Raw genomic sequence first — 19,645 nt, 5'->3', positions numbered from 1 at the left:
CTATTTGTTTAACATAACTAAACACCGTGCGTGATTTCATTGTAGCCTACACTGTTAAGCCTACCCCATCATATTTAATATAGAGAATAGCCTAATAAGATTATGGCGCTGGTTCGTTTTAAACGTCGCTATTTTACAATGTTTGGAATTACTATTTTGGACAGATTACCTGTAGGCACGGTGAACAAGGGCGGCACAAATACTTCATTGATATCACCACTGTACATGTTGATGTCTTGAATATTCTGCATCCGTGGTGGTGATTCGATTGTCAAGCAACAATTTACGTGGTTTGCGTTCGAAATGTATTTTATCTCGCTGTCTCATTAGAATTGAGCGATTTTATAGTTGGGAAAAGATTTACTATGCGCCTGCCAGACTCCGCCTGCTTTACAGTACGTCATTGGCGAGTAGTGGGCAGGGGTGAACTGAAGGAAGTCACTCCCCTGCTTACTTTTAATAGCTTTGTCATGTGATTGAAAGCAGTTGTAAGATAGGTGCCCTCAGTTTATTCTCAGTAAGGGGCAGTTGCCTGTACGAGATCGAGTGTAGCGCGAGTGGATTTCTTTTTGCCTGATTTCTTTTTTGTTTCTTTCGGACCGTCATTCAGTGCCTGGATGGCGTGGGACAGGTGTAACCAAGACTCGGTCTGGAGAGAATTAGAGGTGAGCAGTTCTAAAATATCCAACTTATTGTCAACTGTACCAGTCTGGACCGTTTTGGGGGAAATGGACTGCGCAGAACATCCAATACCGTGATTTCCGATTGCGAATACGGCTTTTCCTTTGCTGGTGTTGGCACGGGATGCGTAATATCGCAGTTATTGCGCTGAGGATACGATACGGGGGAAATACAAAGCGCAGGATTTTATGACAAGTGGAGGGGATAATCGCAGTTTTTTACTTCATATTGTCTGTTTAAATTGTTAGATCTAATAAAGGTTGTAGGCTACAGGAGCGGTGCGTATCTTGCAGCGCTGGAGTTTGCTGCTGGCTGCGTCTCCCTAGGATGTCGTGCAGTCGGAAAGAATGTTTACATGCTTGTGGAATCTTTCCAGTCACGGACTGTATTCCCTCCTGCGCTGCTGTGTGACGGGTTCGCTCTTGAAGTTAGAATTACAGAAATGTTTCTAAATCAGGTATCGTACAGTGCCATAAACTACCTCTCGGACGATGTGTGTCTTTTTTAATATAGGCTTTGTCTGGATTTATCTGATTTTTAAATTGGAAAGTGCAGAGATGATCACAGGCGCCGAGGTTTGGTATTTAGGAGGAGCATCTTCTCTTGCATGGTATCGGGCGCGTCTTAACATATGTGGCGTCATCCCTTTGGATGAGTAAAGAATATCTGTAGCCTAGTTGCATGTGACCAACTGTCTTGTTTTTCGTAGGCTATGGGAATATTTCGTCCCGTTAATCAAAAGATTTGCGTAATTGCCATAGGGGATGTTTTTACCCATAGCAGATTTAGTAAGCTCTTGGTTTAAAACGCACAGGGGGGTAGCTTGGCAACTCAATGGGATGATTTTTTAAATAAAATAACATGAAATAATGCAAATAGTGATTTAGAGATCTGTTATTATCATCGTTTTGTGTTATGCATGTCTATGTAGTTTGTTATAGGCATTGAGCAGTATAGTTGTCTGCAGATACCATCGACTTAAATGCATTAATGGGATCGAAGCTCATCTTCGATATGCGACTGCAGTTGGTTTATCAGCTTTTCTCCGTTTGTCTGTTTATCACCAATCAATATGAGGCAAGCTTGAATGGAAATAATTCCCTTGACAAATGCCTGGAAATGTCAGTTTAATAATCCATGATTTACTTACCAAGTATGCATGTATTTATTTGCTTTCCTTGACAGCGTTTGGCGTATGATTTTATGAAACTGTAGCACTCCTTTACACTTTACCTCAATTATTCATAAAGGTTGACGGATGCTCGGTCGGCTGAGCCAGCGTGTCAAAGAAAAAAATAATCTATTTTCTTGTTTGTCTGGGCATTTTCGAGTAGATCAGCGTATTGATGTCTGCTGCCAATCTATAGTGTTGCATCCCCTCGTACAAATGTGCGTGTTTTTCAATAACCTGTCTTGCTTGTGACATGCATTAGTTATTCTTTCTTTTCTGAGTGCGTCAGTTCATTCTGAGTTGAGCATAAATCATGCTGTGAAATTCTCAAAGCCCCCCCGCTTTTTTTTACAATCAGTGAATTGCACTACAAGTCCCCAGTCATATTCCTAATAATCTCACCATAGCAGGTGCTTTTATGTGTTCTGTGTGCGTAAATCACACGGCGCGCTTCCCCATCGCTCTGTCTGGCGGCGCTATTTCATTAACTTCCTTGGAAGTCGATGAGAAGATTGAAAGGAGATGTACCTTTTGAGGGATTTTCTTTTTATCAGATCCCCGTTTGATTCGCCCCCCCCTATCTTGATAAAGTGAGGCATTTTGCAGAGCTGGGACTTTGACTTTGATGAATTAGCATCTTTAACCTAGCCTATGGGCGAAGGAGAGGGAGTTGCGGTATACATATAGGTGAGCTATGACATCGCATGAGCGCAACCAGAGGCCTGATCAACTGTAGCACATGTCGGCACGAGCGTTGTTCTTTTTGTGTATCTGTCATTCTGTTGCCCCGAGCCGAACCCTGGGCTCATCTCTGTCTCCAGACAAGACTCCCTCCCCGTCTCTGGCACATTGGCCAACTAACTGCCTCCCGGGTATGCCCGAGGATATCACCATTAACTCTCCCTTAAATCTGATATGAATACATTGAATCCTGCCAACTCCCTAGCCAACATGTATGACATGTGGGGTTCGAATTGACATTTACCACACTCGAAGCGCCTGTTTATCTATGCGTAACGAGGGTGTGAGTGAGCAGACGCTTGAGTAGGCTACGTTGGGATAAAAATACCTACATTTGGCTCACTCGGAGCTGACTTCTCCTTGCTTGCCTGGGGGTTGTACGAAGTGACTGCCATGTTCCAGAACGGAATGCACGCATTCCGTGCAGTGATGGAGTAGGTAAACCTTGCTGCAAGCAAGCGCGGGCCTCTGAAGCAATTAACATTTGTAACGTCTTGGCACTTGAATAAGACATGTAAGTTAGCAAAGCGCCTTCCTGGAACTTGTTTACATTGAGCTTGCAACTGCAGGCGCAGTCAAACTTTGCGCCTTCATCTCCCTCCTCTCTCCACACCAACGCGTGTTGACAGATGTAAAGGTGTCAATCAACTGTAGAAATAATAACGAAGCCTTTTTGTCCCTGTTTCGGGAAAAAGCAGAGTGATGGGCTGGAGAAATGTAACCACAGAGCAAATGTATAGTTTTAACTATGTTTAACTTAGCATGTACTTTGGTTACAAACATTGTAGTAAAACAAGGTTATATTTTGGGTTATGATGGGGTATGACAGTTGAACTAAACTCATATATTCCTAAATAGTTATTGGGTACATATCCTTAATTTATGAGTCCAAAAATTGATGTAGCTTGCTGATAGCCCCTTTAAAGCCCCAGTGTCAAAAACGTGATTTCCTGTGTTTTATATATATTTCCACACTATGTGGTTGGAATAATACTGTGAAATTGTGGAAATTATGATAATGCCCTTTTAGCTAAAGAGCTGTTTTAAAAGACAGCCAGAAATTGGTGGGATAAAGTGTTGGCCTGCCCGTTGACATCATCAGACTGTTAATTGGTTATTAGACCAATAAGAAAGAGATTTCCAAACCTCTCTGCCAATAACAGCTAGTTTTCAGTTTTCCTCTCCCCACTCAGACCACTCCCAGATAGTCCTACCCAAATGGTTGCTTGAGAAATTGTCCTAGCTAAGAAGCTATTTTTGTTTCTTTTTGGCAATTTGATTGAAAAAAATCACAGTAAGGTACTTAATTGTTACCCAGAAATGATTTGACATTGAGAGAGAAAAAAATACTGCATTGGGCCTTTAAGGTCTGTGGATCTCCTCAATCGCAGTTCGATGAAGCCAATGATTTGTGTCTGAAACACAGCGGGGCAGCTGTCGTATAGACATAAGCCCCTACATAAAAGCGGACAGTGAATAATGAAATGTCAACAGGTAGCATTTAGCATCAGCGAGGCCCGGTTTGGATCACAATGTGCCGTGTGGAAAACGACCCTTGCGTTGGAGTGAAATCTGTGCCATCGGTTACTGTTACCATTGTGTTGACGCACCCATGCGCCCTGGGCAACCAGTCAGGTGGCAAATCTAGCCACGCTGTCATTTAGATTGACCTATCAGTGATGTGAACAGAGAGCAATAGTAAGAATACCCATGCATTATCAGCCTTTATGAATGTCTGGCCTAGTTTGTTAGGCTTGCAGGCTTTCATGGTCTACTAACCATGCAGTATGATAACTAACCATGCAGTATGACAACTAATCATGCAGTATGATAACTAACCATGCAGTATGACAACTAACCATGCAGTATGACAACTAACCATGCCGTATGACAACTAACCATGCAGTATGATAACTAACCATGCAGTATGACAACTAACCATGCAGTATGACAACTAACCATGCAGTATGATAACTAACCATGCAGTATGATACCTTACCATGCAGTATGACAACTAACCATGCAGTATGATACCGAACCATGCAGTATGATACCTAACCATGCAGTATGACCCCTAACCATGCAGTATGGCCACCTAACCATGCAGTATGATAACTAACCATGCAGTATGACACCTAACCATGCAGTATTACAACTAATCATGCAGTATGCCACCTAACAATGCAGTATGATAACTAACCATGAAGTATGACAACTAACCATGCAGTATGACAACCTAACCATGCAGTATGATAACTAACCATGCAGTATGACGCCTAACCATGCAGTATGACACCTAAGCATGCAGTATGACAACTAACCATGCAGTATGACACCTAACCATGCAGTATAACAACTAACCATGCAGTATGACACCTAACCATGCAGTATGACAACTAACCATGCCGTATGACTCCTAACCATGCAGTATGACACTTAACCATGCAGTATGACAAATTAGAAGAGGGACGCCTATCAATAAAGATAACTTTTTATAATCAGAACTGTCACGGATCCCTCTGGAACTTTCATTGCGCACACCTGGTCCCTATTCCCAGTGATTGTATTTGTATATATGTGCCCTTTGTTCACCATGGTGCGGTCGATTATTGTTACATTGGTGCGTGTGAGTACCTGTTCTGTGTGTTTTGGGATTTCACGCCCTTGTGGATTGTGCAGATGATTACGGGTCTCGTCCCGTGTGATAATCATTGTGCGCTAGTGTTATTTATTCGAGGTACTACTCGCTCTTTTGTTTTGGGTTTCTACCCTGTGTTTTGTTACGTGTTTGTTTGGTCTTCGTCCCCGTGCCTTTACACGGCACGCCGTAATTTGGGCTTATTAGAAAACGAATCCGGATCTCCGAATCTCTTCATACCAACGTGACAAGAACCATCAAAGAAGCAATGAATGTTCTCAAGGTCTGGATGGAGTGTGCAGATATCGCATAATAACCCTAAATACCTGTGGGGGTAATCTTACCTTGTGAATTCATGTGAAAAACTGTCGCTCATCATTTGCCTCAGTTTGTGTGTTTGTGTGTCTCTGCGCACCTTCGTGTGTGTTGATGAGGTTTTTTACTCCTCCCATCTTCTTGTCTCCCCAGTGTGCTGCTTTGGTTGGCGAAGACCAACCCCTCTGCCCGGACCTCCCCGAACTTGACCTCTCAGAGCTTGATGTCAGCGACCTGGATGCAGATAGCTTCCTGGGCGGGCTCAAGTGGTACAGTGACCAATCAGAGATAATTTCCAGTCAATATGGCAACGAGGCTTCTAACTTGTTTGAGGTAAGAGAGCATATCATACTACATCTTGTTTTTCTTTCCCAAGTCTCTCTGGTCTCCTTTTTACCCCAGAGTCAGGTAGCCTAGCGGTTAAGAGCATTGGGCCAGTAATCGAAAGGTCGCTGGTTAGAATCCCCTAGTCGACAAGGTAAAAGATCTGTCGATGTGCCCTTGAGCAAGGCACTTAACCCTAATTGCTCCGGTAAGTCTCTCTGGATAAGAACGTTTGCTAAATGACTCAAATGTCAAATTATAACATGATTTATGATATGGTCATGAACTATTTACAGATTTAATGGTAGCCTGGACTCATGTCCGATACATTTTCTTTTCTATTTATGAAGTGTAGGCCAGGTAAATGAACTCTCCAGAGGTCACCAGCTTGAGCTCAAGTCAGCGATTAAAAACAAACGCGTGCCACACAGACTCGACTCTGTACGCTGAGGTCGCCATCTGTCGAAAGCCTTCCAGGTACTTGATAAAAAACCTCCCGCCTTGTAATAGTATGTAGTATTACTGACTTTATTGAGTTAGTTTACAAACAGGGACTTTATATCCCCCCCTGAAAAGTACAAAGTCAAGTTAACAGGGGGGCCCAGCGATAAGCCCAGAGACCTTTGTCCTGGCTTTTGGCTTCTCTCTCTAACAGTACCTCATTCATCCCCCACGTCCTTCATTCCAGTCCAGCCCAAGCTCTGCTCTGCTGCAGCACACATCTAACGAAAGACAGGTAACAACTTCCACTAGCACGATTAAACCCGGCGCTTGGCCGTCGGCCATATTGCATAATCCCTCCCCTTCCACAGGGCTTGGGAGTAAAACTTTCAACGTTCAACCCGCTGCACTCTCTCACATTCAGGGGAAAGTCCACTGAAAGCAGCACGCTGGCGGGGCAATAAAGTCATGAGCTACGAGAGCCAGTTCATTACTGGTTTATCAGCGGGGAGATAGGCAAGGAAGACAGAGATTGGTGCTGGCTTGGCTGGAGAGAGGAGAATGCTAGGGGGATGCCGCTGTGTTTCTGTGGCTCGTCGTGTTTTGGGGTGGACATGTGTTTGTCTCAATGGCCCAATCGGGGAGAAGTTGATAGCAGACGGAATTCTTTACTCACACACACACACACTCAAATATACACAAACACACACCTCCCTGTGGTCCTTCAACCTCATAACAGGGGGGGCCCTAGACAGTGCCCTGTGCTCGGGGGTCCGTGGCTCGGGGGATGGATAAAAATGGCTGTCAAATCAAATCAAATGGTATTTATCACATGCGTTGGATACAACAAGTGTAGACCTTACAGTGAAATGCTTACTTACGAGTCCTTAACCAACAATGCAGTTTAAAAAAATACAGATAAGAATAAGAGATAAAAGTAACAAGTAATTAAAGAGGAGCAGTAAAAAATAATATATACAGGGGGGTGCCGGTACAGAGTCAATGTGGAGGCTATATACAGGGGGGTGCCGGTACAGAGTCAATGTGCGGGGACACCGGTTAGTTGAGGTAGTATGTACATGTAGGTAGAGTTAATTAAAGGGACTATGCATAGATGACAACAGAGAGTGGGGGGAGGGGGGAAATGTGAATAGTCTGGGTAGCCATTTGACTAGATGTTCAGGAGTCTTATGGCTTGGGGGTAGAAGCTATTCAGAAGCCACTTGGACCTAGACTTGGCGCTCCGGTACCACTGGGCAGAGAGAACAGTCTATGACTAGGGTCATTGTGTGTGTGTGTGTGTGTGTGTGTGTGTGTGTGTGTGTGTGTGTGTGTGTGTGTGTGTGTGTGTGTGTGTAAAAGAGAGTGTCTGTGTCATGTTTTAAAACAGCATGGAGCTTAATACTCGTTGAATCACTTTTTGAGAGAAACCAGCACAGTACGACATGTGTGTGTGTGTGTGTGTGGGCAGATCTGTGCACATATCAACATACAGGAAAACAGTAGTAAACTACATTATTTCAACACCCATACTACACCGCTGGCTCTGCCTTGCCATGGGAGACGACCCAAAAACGGTAATGAATGTGATGCATTTCAAATGAGCTCGCTTTACAATCAACTAATGTATTCCACCCTTGTACTGGCAGTTGCCATCTGGAATTGGAAAGTGGAAAGTTTTCAAGTTGCCATACGAAGTGCTCAGTACATCATACAGCAACGCTGGGAGTTGGCTCTTGTTATTGCTAATCCTTACTAATCTGACAGGGGAAAGTTGGTTGGTTCTAAGTGTGTGTGTGTGTGTGTGTGTGTGTGTGTGTGTGTGTGTGTGTGTGTGTGTGCGCTCACAAGTCAGATGCTTGTAGCTGCTAACGCACTTCCGGCACTTCCCTGATTGGACTGTGTGGGGCACTGCAGCACCCAATCACAACGTCAGGTTTCAGAATATGTTCATGATTGGTCAGCTCTTGTGGGAGACAAGTTGGCACAGGGGATGTTTTATTCTCCCTCTCTCACAATCTACTGCCACTGTTTTCTTTCACTACCTGACTAGGGGTTACCGGGTGTTCCTGGTAGGTCATTTCAACCCAAACCTTCAACAATGCACAAACGAACACCCACTCACTCACACACAAACACACACACAAAGTGCAGTTTTTTATCCTGCATGTGTGAATTATCATGGAGTTCTTCTAGTGTGCACAGAACAGAACAGGGTTGGCAGGCAGATGAGCAGAGAGAGAGACAGAGAGTGAGACAAAGAGCGAGACAGAGAAAGAGACAGAGAGCGAGACAGAGAGCGAGACAGAAAGCGAGACAGAGAGCGAGACAGAGAGCGAGACAGAGCGAGACAGAGAGAGACAGAGAGAGAGACAGAGAGAGAGAGAGACAGAGAGAGAGAGAGACAGAGAGAGAGAGAGACAGAGAGAGAGAGAGACAGAGAGAGACAGAGAGAGAGAGAGACAGAGAGAGAGAGAGAGAGATAGTATCAGGGAGCAGCAGCAGAAAAGGCACGGTGGATTGTTGCAAACTTGACAGCTGATGCCCTTAAGTGCCAGTCCGCTTGGCCAGGATTTATCCGGCCCATCTCCGGGGCTAAAATGGTGGAGTTGAGTCTGGAGGAGGTTGGGAGTGATGGTGGTAGTAGGGGAGTGGAGGCTGCGCTGCTCCCCAGGGAGGGTGCCTGGAAGCTGGGTGCAGCTGTCACCGTGGGGCCCCTCTCTGTAGCGTGGGTGGTAGGAAGCAGGAACCAAAACAGGGGGATGTGTTCTAGGCTCCTTCTGGCTACTGCACACAACTCTAGTGAGGGAGGGGGAGAGAGAGAGTGAGCGATAAAGAGAGAAACTGATAAACATAGGGCGACAGAGCGAGAGTGATGGAGACAGCGAGCGACTGAGATAGAAACACAGAGAGAGAGAAGGGAGAGACGGTGAGAGAGAGCGACAGAGGCAAGAGAAATAAATCTTTGTCTTTCCTTTTTGCTTTTTTTAAAGAACAGCCTTTGAGAATCCTTCTTAAAATGGACAGACAAAAAGTAGTGTTGTATGATGCAGATGCTGCCAGCCGCGTAACAGGCAGTGGAACATGTGTAAACAGCCTTCTTATTCCATATTTTGAAATTGAAAATGTTGCTTGCTGCTGGTGTGTGTGTGTGACTAGTATAAAGTGTTGATATAGTGTTTGTGGTATATGTGTGTGTGTGTGACTAGTATAAAGTGTTGATATAGTGTTTGTGGTGTGTGTGTGTGTGTGAGACTGTCTGCTTCTGCACGCACGTTATGTGTGTGTATGCTGTCTCTTGGACTGCCTATTGTACTCTGCCAGCGATAGTCCAGTGGGATCCGGCCTATGCTGAGAATGGCACACAGCCTCTTACCAAGCCAGCTATCAGTCTGGACCACAGTGTTCTCCAATACCTCTTCAACATGGCCCGGCCACTAAACCAACACTTTCTATGTCAGACTTTGGCTTTTTGGGGCTTCCAGTGAGTTTATACTGGGATTATGTCCAAAACTTCCCAACCCGCCTGCCAATGTGGAACGAGAGTCACGTGGGATCTCAAAGTTACTCCAACCGAACGACAGATCTAGAATTAGAGCTGTGAACATGAAGCAGACCAAACTCTGGTCCTGTTGTATGTACATACGTCCTGCTGTATGTAAACAGTGTGCTGTAGCTTAGAACATAAACACATGTGACTCTGGATGACAACATAATGATGTTTGTTTTCAACATTAGGGCTGTTCTCCTAAAGAAGTTAATTCCACTTTGTTTTGTTTCCTTGTCACGATACAAATGAGTATCGCGATATACTGGTATCGTCCCTGCCCTACCTAGGATCAGATGACATTATCTTCACTCCCTACCTAAATCATTAGGCGCATTAAACAAGATCTAATCCATTATCAGTTGAGAGGTGCAACTTACTCTCCACTGCGTCAAATATGGCTGCCGTCTTCTTGTAAGTAGGGAGTGGAAGTAGCATTAGCTCAATGACAGGCGTCCTCAGACACACGGATCAAGCCGTTTAAAGACGACTATTCCCAGCTGTCAATCACTCAGCATTACAGAGTAAAGCAATCAGACGATTAAGTGAGTCTCTCATTAAGGATAGCGAGGAAGTCAACATCACCAGAGGTAAAACAAGATGTTGAGTGTGTCGACAAGTCGATGATCCCGCGGGCTGAGTGATCGGCGTCGTTTTCACTGCAGGGATGGAATTGGGCCGCGGTGGTAGAGTGCCAGCTGAAATCCCCCCACTGATGAATTTAAAGCAACAGAGGCGGGACAGAGAGGGAGTGGAGAAAGACAGAGGATTTAGAGCATTAGCCAGGCAATGTACTGTATATGAAATGGCTTTTTCTGTGTCGATCGCACACACACACCTGAGCGCACACGCACACATTAGATTAGTCATCGAAGGTGGGCGATCTTTCTTGCGGCAGGATTGGGATTGTTAGGCGGAGAAGGTATTGTGCCTGGGAGAGGCTCCTCTGCAGTTTGTTTATTTCTTGTTGACATGTTTCCCTGGGCAGAAGCAGTGCTTAGTCATAGCCGGGTGAGGAAGAGAAAGGCAGTCCGGATTGATTAAGGGGGATGTGTGTGTGTGTGTGTGTGTGTGTGTGTGTGTGTGTGTGTGTGTGTGTGTGTGTGTGTGTGTGTGCTTGGAAGTGCTGAATGTGTCAAGTTTAAAATGTCTTGTTGAATAGCCCCCCTTCCCTACCCCTAGACACATACTGTACAACACAAGTAGAACACTTGCACACACACACACAGGCACAATTACTAACACACACCAACACACTTACACACACACAGACCCTCATCGTTCCCTGTTACCAGTCCCCGCTGAGCGGTGGCTAAGTTTATTTTGCAAATTTATGCTGACATTTGAGTGTACAGCGCCGGGGTGCATGAATTATCATACTGTACTGTATAATACGATTTTCTCATGTGAGCCCTGTTAAAATCAAACACACTTCCCCTCATTGTTAGGGCCCCTGCTTTGTCCACACATTATCAGGTACCAAGATAAGACCCAAGTGCAGACTGTGTGAAGTAACCATGTTTATGGTAACCACTGGGGCAGGCAAACGACAGGTCAAGGCAGGCAGGAATTGATAATCCAGTCATGGCCAAGGTACAGGACGGCAGGCAGGGGCAGAGACAGGCAGAGTGGTCAGGCAGGTGGGTACAGGGTCAGGACAGGCAAAGCGTCAAAAACCAGGAGGATAAGAAAAGAGAAATTGGAAAAAGCAGGAGCTGAGACACAAAATGCTGGTAGGCTTGAACAAACAAGACGAACTGGCAACAGACAGACAGAAATCACAGGTCTAAATAAATACTCAGGGGATAATGGGGAAGATGGGCGACACCTGGAGGGGGGTGGAGACAATCACAAAGACAGGTGAAACAGATCAGGGCGTGACACACATACAGTATTTGCACTGCAAGGCTCCCCTTACTCTGAAAAACAAAGGCGATCTCTGTAACAGTGTAAGAGACCCAGGGATCTGTCATTCCGACTTTAAAGTAGTCTTGTTTTTTTGTGGGGGAGGGGTGTTGCAAGTGTGCTGATCAAAATGTTTTGTTCCAATACTCCCTTCTTTAATACACACACGTGTAGACTAATAGGAACACCGACACACCGACAATAAGGCTGTTGCGGTGACCGCATTACCGTCACACCGTTTAGTCACGGTAATTAGGCTACTCCAAGCTCTGATGCTGCTGATGGTCATTAGTAGTCTACCAAACTTGCTAACTCTATTGCACTCTATTGTCCCTGTAATCACTCTGACATCAATGCAAATGTGATCGAAAATCGAATCAAACACTTGACAAGAGCCCATGAGCACATGTTGCGTAATATTTCTACAGGCAATGCAATTGAGTGAGAAAACAGAGTGATGGCCTCTATTAAAAAGAGGAGGATACCATCATTTTTCTATAGGCTATGCAATTGAGTGAGAAAACAGAGTGATGGCCTCTATTAAAAGGAGGAGGATCCCATCAACTTTCTATAGGCTAGGCCTACTATATTTATTTCTCAACTTTCCTAATATTAATATTAATATCACATTGCTTCTCTTAACAACAGGAGCCTAGCCTACCTGGCTGGCATGAAAATGAACCATGGGAAAAGCGTCCTCCATTCGCTGTTTAAGTGCATAGATGACGTATTTTTTCCGCTGCCCCTGTTTTGAGACAGGTTCATGATAAATGGTCCATTCTAAATCAAAACAAATTTCACACATATTTTATTTAGTATATGTAAAGACAAGATGAAATCAAGATTAGTCTGATGGGTGACAATATTAGCCTATCACTTGTGAATTATATATTATCACTTCTGAATGATGCCCAGCATAAAGAAAAAGCAGTGCCTTTTTAAAACTTTTTTGAATCATTAGTCGCACACCTCATGTAGCCTAGCCCATAGGCCTATATGTTTTGATAAGGTTTGTATCACAACTAGTGATGCACCAATATGACATTTTTGGCCGATACCGATATCCGATATTTTGCTTGTCAAAAGAAACGATACAGATAACCAATATTTAACATTTTTGCAGCCTTTTAAGTATTCTAGACAGTTCAATAGTTAACACACACACATGGACGCAGCGGTCTAAGGCACTGCATCTCAGTGCAAGAGGCGTCACTACAGTCCCTGGTTTGAATCCAAGCTGTATCACATTCGGCTGTGATTGGGAGTCCCATAGGGCAGCGCATAATAGGCTTAGCGTTGTTCGGGTTTGGCCAGGGTAGGCCAAACCCAATTGTAAATAAGAATTTGTTCTTTACTGACTTGCCTAGTTAAATAAAGTATAGTTAAATAATACACACACATCACACTGATCAAAAAGTTATTTTGTTTGCATTTACGTCTGTCCCCATTTCCAGTAAAACCTAATCAAAACCTATTTTTTCAGTTACTTACTGTGCTGTTTCGTTGTTCATTTATTCAGTCGTTTCATTCTAATTCTATGGAACACCGTTTGGATCTTTGCATGTCAAAAAAGAAACAGGTCAAATAACACTGATTAATGGTGTCGGACCCATCTATGTGAAGCTAGCCACAATAAGGATTAGCTACAATAGTGGACTTTGCGGTTAGCCTTCAAAATAAAAGTATGTCATTGACAGTGACACAAATGCATACAAATAGATTTATGCCATAATTGAATAGATCATGCTAAACGAGGTTGGAATGTTGTTATATAAAATCAACATTGATCCCCAATCCGTAAGTAAAGCTGTACAGTGCAATATGATTGTCAATACACACAATTTAATGACTGGGGAGGTGATTTCACACAGTCACAGTGCACGATAAGAGCTACAACGCTAATATTTGCATAAACGCTTCAGAACAATTGTGTTCTGTGGGTGTCACCAAGTAGACTGATACCCCAATTCATTGCTTCACATTCCAACCTTGTTTAACATTATCTAGTCTAAATATGGCATAAATTCCACCAATTTTAACCTTCTGCATCACTTTCAAAGAGGTACTTTTATATGGAAGGCAAACTGCAAATTCCACTATTATGACTAATCCTTATTGTGGCTAGCTTCACAACACGTAACCCGGTCAGGTCGAGCCTCACTAGCCAGATGAAGCTAGCTGGCTGCTTATAACGTTAGCTTTGGGCAACAGGGTTAAGTAGCTGGCTAGCTATTTATTTTCATGAACTGAAGTTACATTTCAATACGCAAACAACAAGTGGCTACCTAGTAAATACTTACTCACAAGGATTCCTAAATCATTGCTAAGAATAGTGAAAGTGACTGCAGTTTCTACTCGCCAATGTTTTCAGGCTGGTTGTATTGGTGCTAGCTAGGTACCAAGCTAAAGCTAGCTAGCTACCCCAGAAGTTGCGATCGAACAAATAATGCTTTATTACCAACGCGGTATTGTAAACACATCGTTCGTGGATGGTGTTTGCTTGTTTGCAGACATTTCTGTACATCTTTGACAGTGCTACTGATAGTAGTGATGGTGCTTGGCTTGCACATGCAAATTCAGAACACACAACATTCTATAATAGAACTGTTATTTGACCTGTCAAATTAAACGCTTATTTAACGCGTCAAATAGTGTTATTTGACGTGTATCTTTTTCGACACGCAAAGACCCAAATGGCGTTCCATAGTATGTCGTGAAACTAATAGCAGTGACACTATTACTGTGTAACTCCGGTAGGGCAACATCTGAACAACAGCTCACTTGGTAACGTTAGTGTGTACCGGTGCTCGACCAGTCGAGCAAAAAGCGAAAAGACAACATCACCCACGACAGAGAACGCTTTGACATCGGTTTTTCACATCGGCGTTAATTAAACTAGACATCGGGCCGATAACGATGTTGGCATCTTTAGCTAATATCAGCCAATTCCGATATGTTCACCAATATATTGTGCATCCCTAATGACAACTAAAGTGGCTAAATAACTTCTTAAAGAACATTAATCTGCTTTACAACGAGTGTAGACCCTAACTGGCATACATTCGCAGCGCCTGAGTTTGAAGTTTGGGGAAGATCATTTTCACCATAAAAATGCACATCTATAATAAAAGCAGAACATGCATAATCACATTTGTGGTCACTTTTGATAATGGTGTTTTCTCGCTAATGGAACATTTGCACTTTTAGCCTACTGCCATGTGCGCATTGCTGCGCTTATAATGTGAACAAATAGTCTAATAGTCTATCAACATTTAAAGCTAAACGTTCGGATCTGTTTAGTCTTCCTCATTGTGTAAAAAAGTCCCAGACTATGTTTGGAATATTTACTTCTCGCACAGAATAGAATAGGTCAACTTTTGTACTATGGGGGATAGTAGATTGACATAGGCTAGTGCTTTTACTGTTCGTTAGACCTACTCATCTTGCTGGCTGACAAAGTAAATGTGGACCGTTCTTCCAATATCTTCAATATGCACCTCGGAATTGGATAAGGAAGCACGCAGTTGCATCCCTGATGTGTCTCTCTTCACTTATAGCCTGTGAGAAAGACCTGATCACGTGATGATCACGCCACGCAGCACTCAGGGAGAAGGGAATTATAATTATTATATTCAGCCCAAGTGCACAATGGAAACTGGCCGCAAATAGGCATGGATTTTTTTTAGGGTGCGTTACGGCCACACAAAGGGGATGCCGCCGTGAAATTTGAGACATTATCAAGTGCTTGTCAAATTGTGAATGATAGACTGTGTACAGCCTGAGCAAACCTTTTTCAAATCATCATTAGTTGCATCATGCAGCCTTAGAATGTATTAAAAATCTAAACATATAGCCCAACATTTGTAGAACAACTAAAGTTACATTAATAACTCTAAATGAAACATATAGGAGTACCTATTTCTTTGTTAACCACTCAACACAGAATAGCCTCATGTACAGTCCCTCAAATAGTTTGGAGAAAATATCCTTTCTATTTTATTCAGCTATGTATTTTTCATACTATAAAATAATATAAAAGAATGCCACGGGATTCTAAGCAAATCTTGTCTGCTAAATGAACTAGTGTAACCCACAGCCATATGTCATAGCCAGGTCATGGCCTAACATAAGGACAACTCAGAGTATGTTATTCTGTTCTTCTGAAATACATTTTCTTCATACCATGTTTCTTTAGACCTGTCTAACATATATCATTGATTTATTGTGATTTATTAGACTTTTTAAAATGTAGATGTTACAGAGGTCTGCATCAGTGGCTTGTAGGCTATGAGTGGAAGCTAGGAGATGCTAAATGTGTTCATGTTAATTAACAGTCAATTACCGTGAGACCAGCAGTTATTTGCTTGACAATCACCGTCTGACTAAATTTTGTGACAGCCACAGCCCTAACTGACAAACGCACACACATACACACACGATGGTTGAGTCCGAGCGTTATCTCCAAGCGTCTGTCAGATTCACTCCACAGCAAAGACTCTCCCTCTTTCTCCTTCCCCCTCTATCCTTCTCTCTCTCTCGATCTCTCCCTCCCTGGTAGAACAGTCCACTGGCTCTCCAACTCTCTTACACACACACACACACACACACACACACACACACACACACACACGCCATCCGCAAGCAGCCCTGTTAGAAAGTTTCAGTGGGCATAAACAAATTAATTCACCCCAAGACTGGCTGGCTGGTTGGCTGACTGACTGGTTGACTGACTGGTTGGCTGACTGGTTGACTGACTGGCTGGCTGACTGACTGGCTGGCTGACTGACTGGCTGGCTAACTGACTGGTTGGCTGGCTGGCTGGTTGGCTGACTGACTGGCTGGCTGACTGGTTGACTGACTGGCTGGCTGACTGACTGACTGGTTGGCTGACTGACCCACTGGTTGGCTGACTGGTTGACTGACTGACTGGCTGGCTAACTGGCTGGCTGTTTGTCTCACAGAAGAGATAGTTCTGATTGAGGGCTGGGTTGGAGCAAATAAATGTCTCACCTGAGTCTCCTCAAACATATTGGCTGATTTCTTCTGGTTAATAAGATACCTGCACACATTAGGACCGGCTAGCACACTACACACACACAAACGCTACACACACAAACACACACACACGCTACACACACTACACACACAAGCACTCTATACACAGGCACTCTACACACACACACACTCTACACACACACACACTCTACACACACACACACACACACACACACACACACACACACACACACACACACACACACACACACCCATTATAAAACTATTTTGTGTGTGTGTGTGTGTGTGTGTGTGTGTGTGTGTGTGTAGAGTGAGTGTGTGTAGAGTGTGGGTGTGTGTGTGTGTAGCGTTTGTGTGTGTGTAGTGTGCTAGCCGGTCCTAATGTTTCGGGGGTGTGTGTGTCTAATAATATAATCTGAACTGGATGTACATTCCCTGGATGGAAAACCCATTGACTGTGACATCTGACGACACCAGGCTGGCGACCCACTATGGGACCTAGAGTCATGCCTGTCCCCTTCCCGAAGGCCCTAATGAGGACATGGGGGTAAAGGTTAACCATGAAAGGGTCACGTCAAAGTAGACAGTGTTCGCCAGCCACTTGAGTCAAGCCCCCATAGCTGGTTTATTGTCTATTAGGATAGGTTGTGTTTTCTTTGAGGTTGTAATGTGTGTGTGTGTGTGTGGGGGGGGGGGGGGGGGGGGGGTGTATTTTAACTATGTGTGTGTGGGGAGGGTATTTTATCTGTGTGTGTGTGTGTGGGGGGGGGGGTGTATGTTATCTGTGTGTGTGTGTGGGGGGGGGTATTTTATCTGTGTGTGTGTGTGTGGGGGGGGGGGGATTTTAACTATGTGTGTGTGGGGGGGGGGGGGGGTATTTTAAATGTGTGTGGGGGGAGTATTTTAACTGTGTGTGGGGGGGGGTATTTTATCTGTGTGTGTGTGTGTGTGTGGGGGGGGGGTATTATAACTATGTGTGTGTGGGGAGGGTATTTTATCTGTGTGTGTGTGTGGGGGGGGGTATTTTAACAGTGTGTGGGGGGGGGGGGGTATTTTAACTGTGTGTGTGTGTGTGTGGGGGGGGGGTATTTTATCTGTGTGTGTGTGGGGGGGGGGGTATTTAATCTGTGTGTGTGTGGAGGGTATTTTTTCTGTGTGTGTGTGTGGGGGGGGGGGGGTATTTTAACTATGTGTGGGGAGGGTATTTTAACTGTGTGTGGGAGGGGGGTATTTTAACTGTGTGTGGGGGGTGTATTTAAACTGTGTGTGTGTGTGGGGGGGGGGGGTATTTTAACTGGGCAGGGGGGGGTATTTTAACTGTGTGGGTGTGTGGGGGTAGGGTTGCACATTTTGGGGAATATTCAGAGGTGGAACCTTCTGTGGGAATTAACGGGAATATATGGGAATTAAATTAAATATATGCAAATTAATATTAGTACCATTTAAATCTAGAAGTTTTTTGCATTGTATATATTTACCCTATCATATGGAGACAGAAATATAAACATTTTACCTTCATTTCATAAGTAGAAATAATTGCAAATTATTAAATCCTTCCAATAGAAATACAAAAAAACTATTTAGTTATGAATTGAACTTGAATTAAATGAGTTGACTCTTCACATGGGATGATTTCACTGAACAACAAAAGAAAGGGAATATTGAATGATCCCCAATGATCCATCGCATCTTTCAAAAATCTTTTCAACATACATCTGTAAAATGATGGTCTAGAAACAAAAGCTTTGGTTGTCTTCCTCTCAGGCTTCATGTCTTCTCCCTGGACCTCCTCAATGTCCACCTCTTGAACATCAGACTCTGAGGCCTCATCTTCACATCAAATCAAATTGTATTGGTCACATACACATGGTTAGCAGATGTTAATGCGAGTGTAGTGAAATGCTTGTGCTTCTAGTTCCGACCATGCAGTAATATCTAACAAGTAATCTAACATTTCCATCTTCACTGTCACTTTCCAACCTTGTTGAGGATGGCTCGTTGTCAGTGTCAGAAAGCTTCAAATTTGCACGGATGGCCACCAATTGTTCAACCCTTGTATTGTTCAGCCTGTTGTGTGCTTTGGTGTGTGTGTTCCCAAACAAGGACCTGTTTCACTCCGAGGCAGCTGATGTTGGTGGGATTTGGAGGATTGTGAGGGCAACAGGGGAAAGAGCCACAGATCCACAAAGCCCCTTCCACCAGGTGGCTGATGAGATATGTTGGCACGACTTGGAAGTGTACTTCACCAGACTGCCAAGAACCTTGCCCTCATCCAGGCCAAGGTGGCGAGACACGGTAGTGATGACACCATAGGCCTTGTTGATCTCTGCACCAGACAGGATGCTCTTGCCAGCGTACTTGGGGTCCAACATGTACAGTGCCTTGCGAAAGTATTCGGCCCCCTTGAACTTTGCGTCCTTGGCTCTCTTGTAGAGTGTATCCATTGTTTTCAGTGCCATGATATCCTTGAGGAGCAGATTCAATGCATGAGCAGCACAGCCAGTGGTTGTGATGTGAGGGTAGGACTCCTCCACTTTAGACCAAGCAGCCTTCATGTTCACAACATTGTCTGTCACCAGTGCAAATACCTTCTGTGGTCCAAGGTCATTGATGACTGCCTTCAGCTCATCTGCAGTATAGAGACCCGTGTGTCTGTTGTCCCTTGTGTCTGTGCTCTTGTAGAATATTGGTTGAGGGGTGGAGATGATGTAGTTCATTATTCCTGGCCCACAAACAGCTTTCTCTATGATTTGCTTCGTTCAGAAATCACTTCCAATACACATTGCCTGTTTGCATTAGAGGTGAACTAGTTGCATACACTTAAAATACACATTGCCTGTTAGCATTAGAGGTGAACTAGTTGCAT

General features: G+C 44.0%; 1 protein-coding gene across 6 annotated transcripts in view; it reads left to right on the top strand.

The window, feature by feature from the left end:
• Positions 1–458: 458 nt before the first annotated feature.
• Positions 459–19,645, top strand: part of LOC110500614 (peroxisome proliferator-activated receptor gamma coactivator 1-alpha) — a 59,326-nt gene continuing 40,139 nt past the window's right edge. For 4 of the 6 annotated variants that reach the window (XM_090213318.1, XM_090213316.1, XM_090213317.1 and 1 more), the window contains exons 1-2: positions 459–665; positions 5,700–5,879. In XM_090213318.1, coding sequence (XP_090069444.1) covers positions 618–665; positions 5,700–5,879 — 228 coding nt within the window. In that variant the 5' untranslated portion in view covers positions 459–617. The remainder of the gene's footprint in view (positions 666–5,699; positions 5,880–19,645) is intronic. The other 2 variants (XM_090213320.1, XM_090213319.1) reach the window with 2 other exon arrangements.

The sequence above is a fragment of the Oncorhynchus mykiss genome, chromosome 21, assembly GCF_057628025.1.
Source record: "Oncorhynchus mykiss isolate SJ-2025 chromosome 21, ASM5762802v1, whole genome shotgun sequence".
Lineage (NCBI taxonomy): Eukaryota > Metazoa > Chordata > Actinopteri > Salmoniformes > Salmonidae > Oncorhynchus > Oncorhynchus mykiss.
The sequence above is the reverse complement of the archived record's forward strand: the minus strand, read 5'-3'. Positions and strand labels throughout refer to the sequence as shown.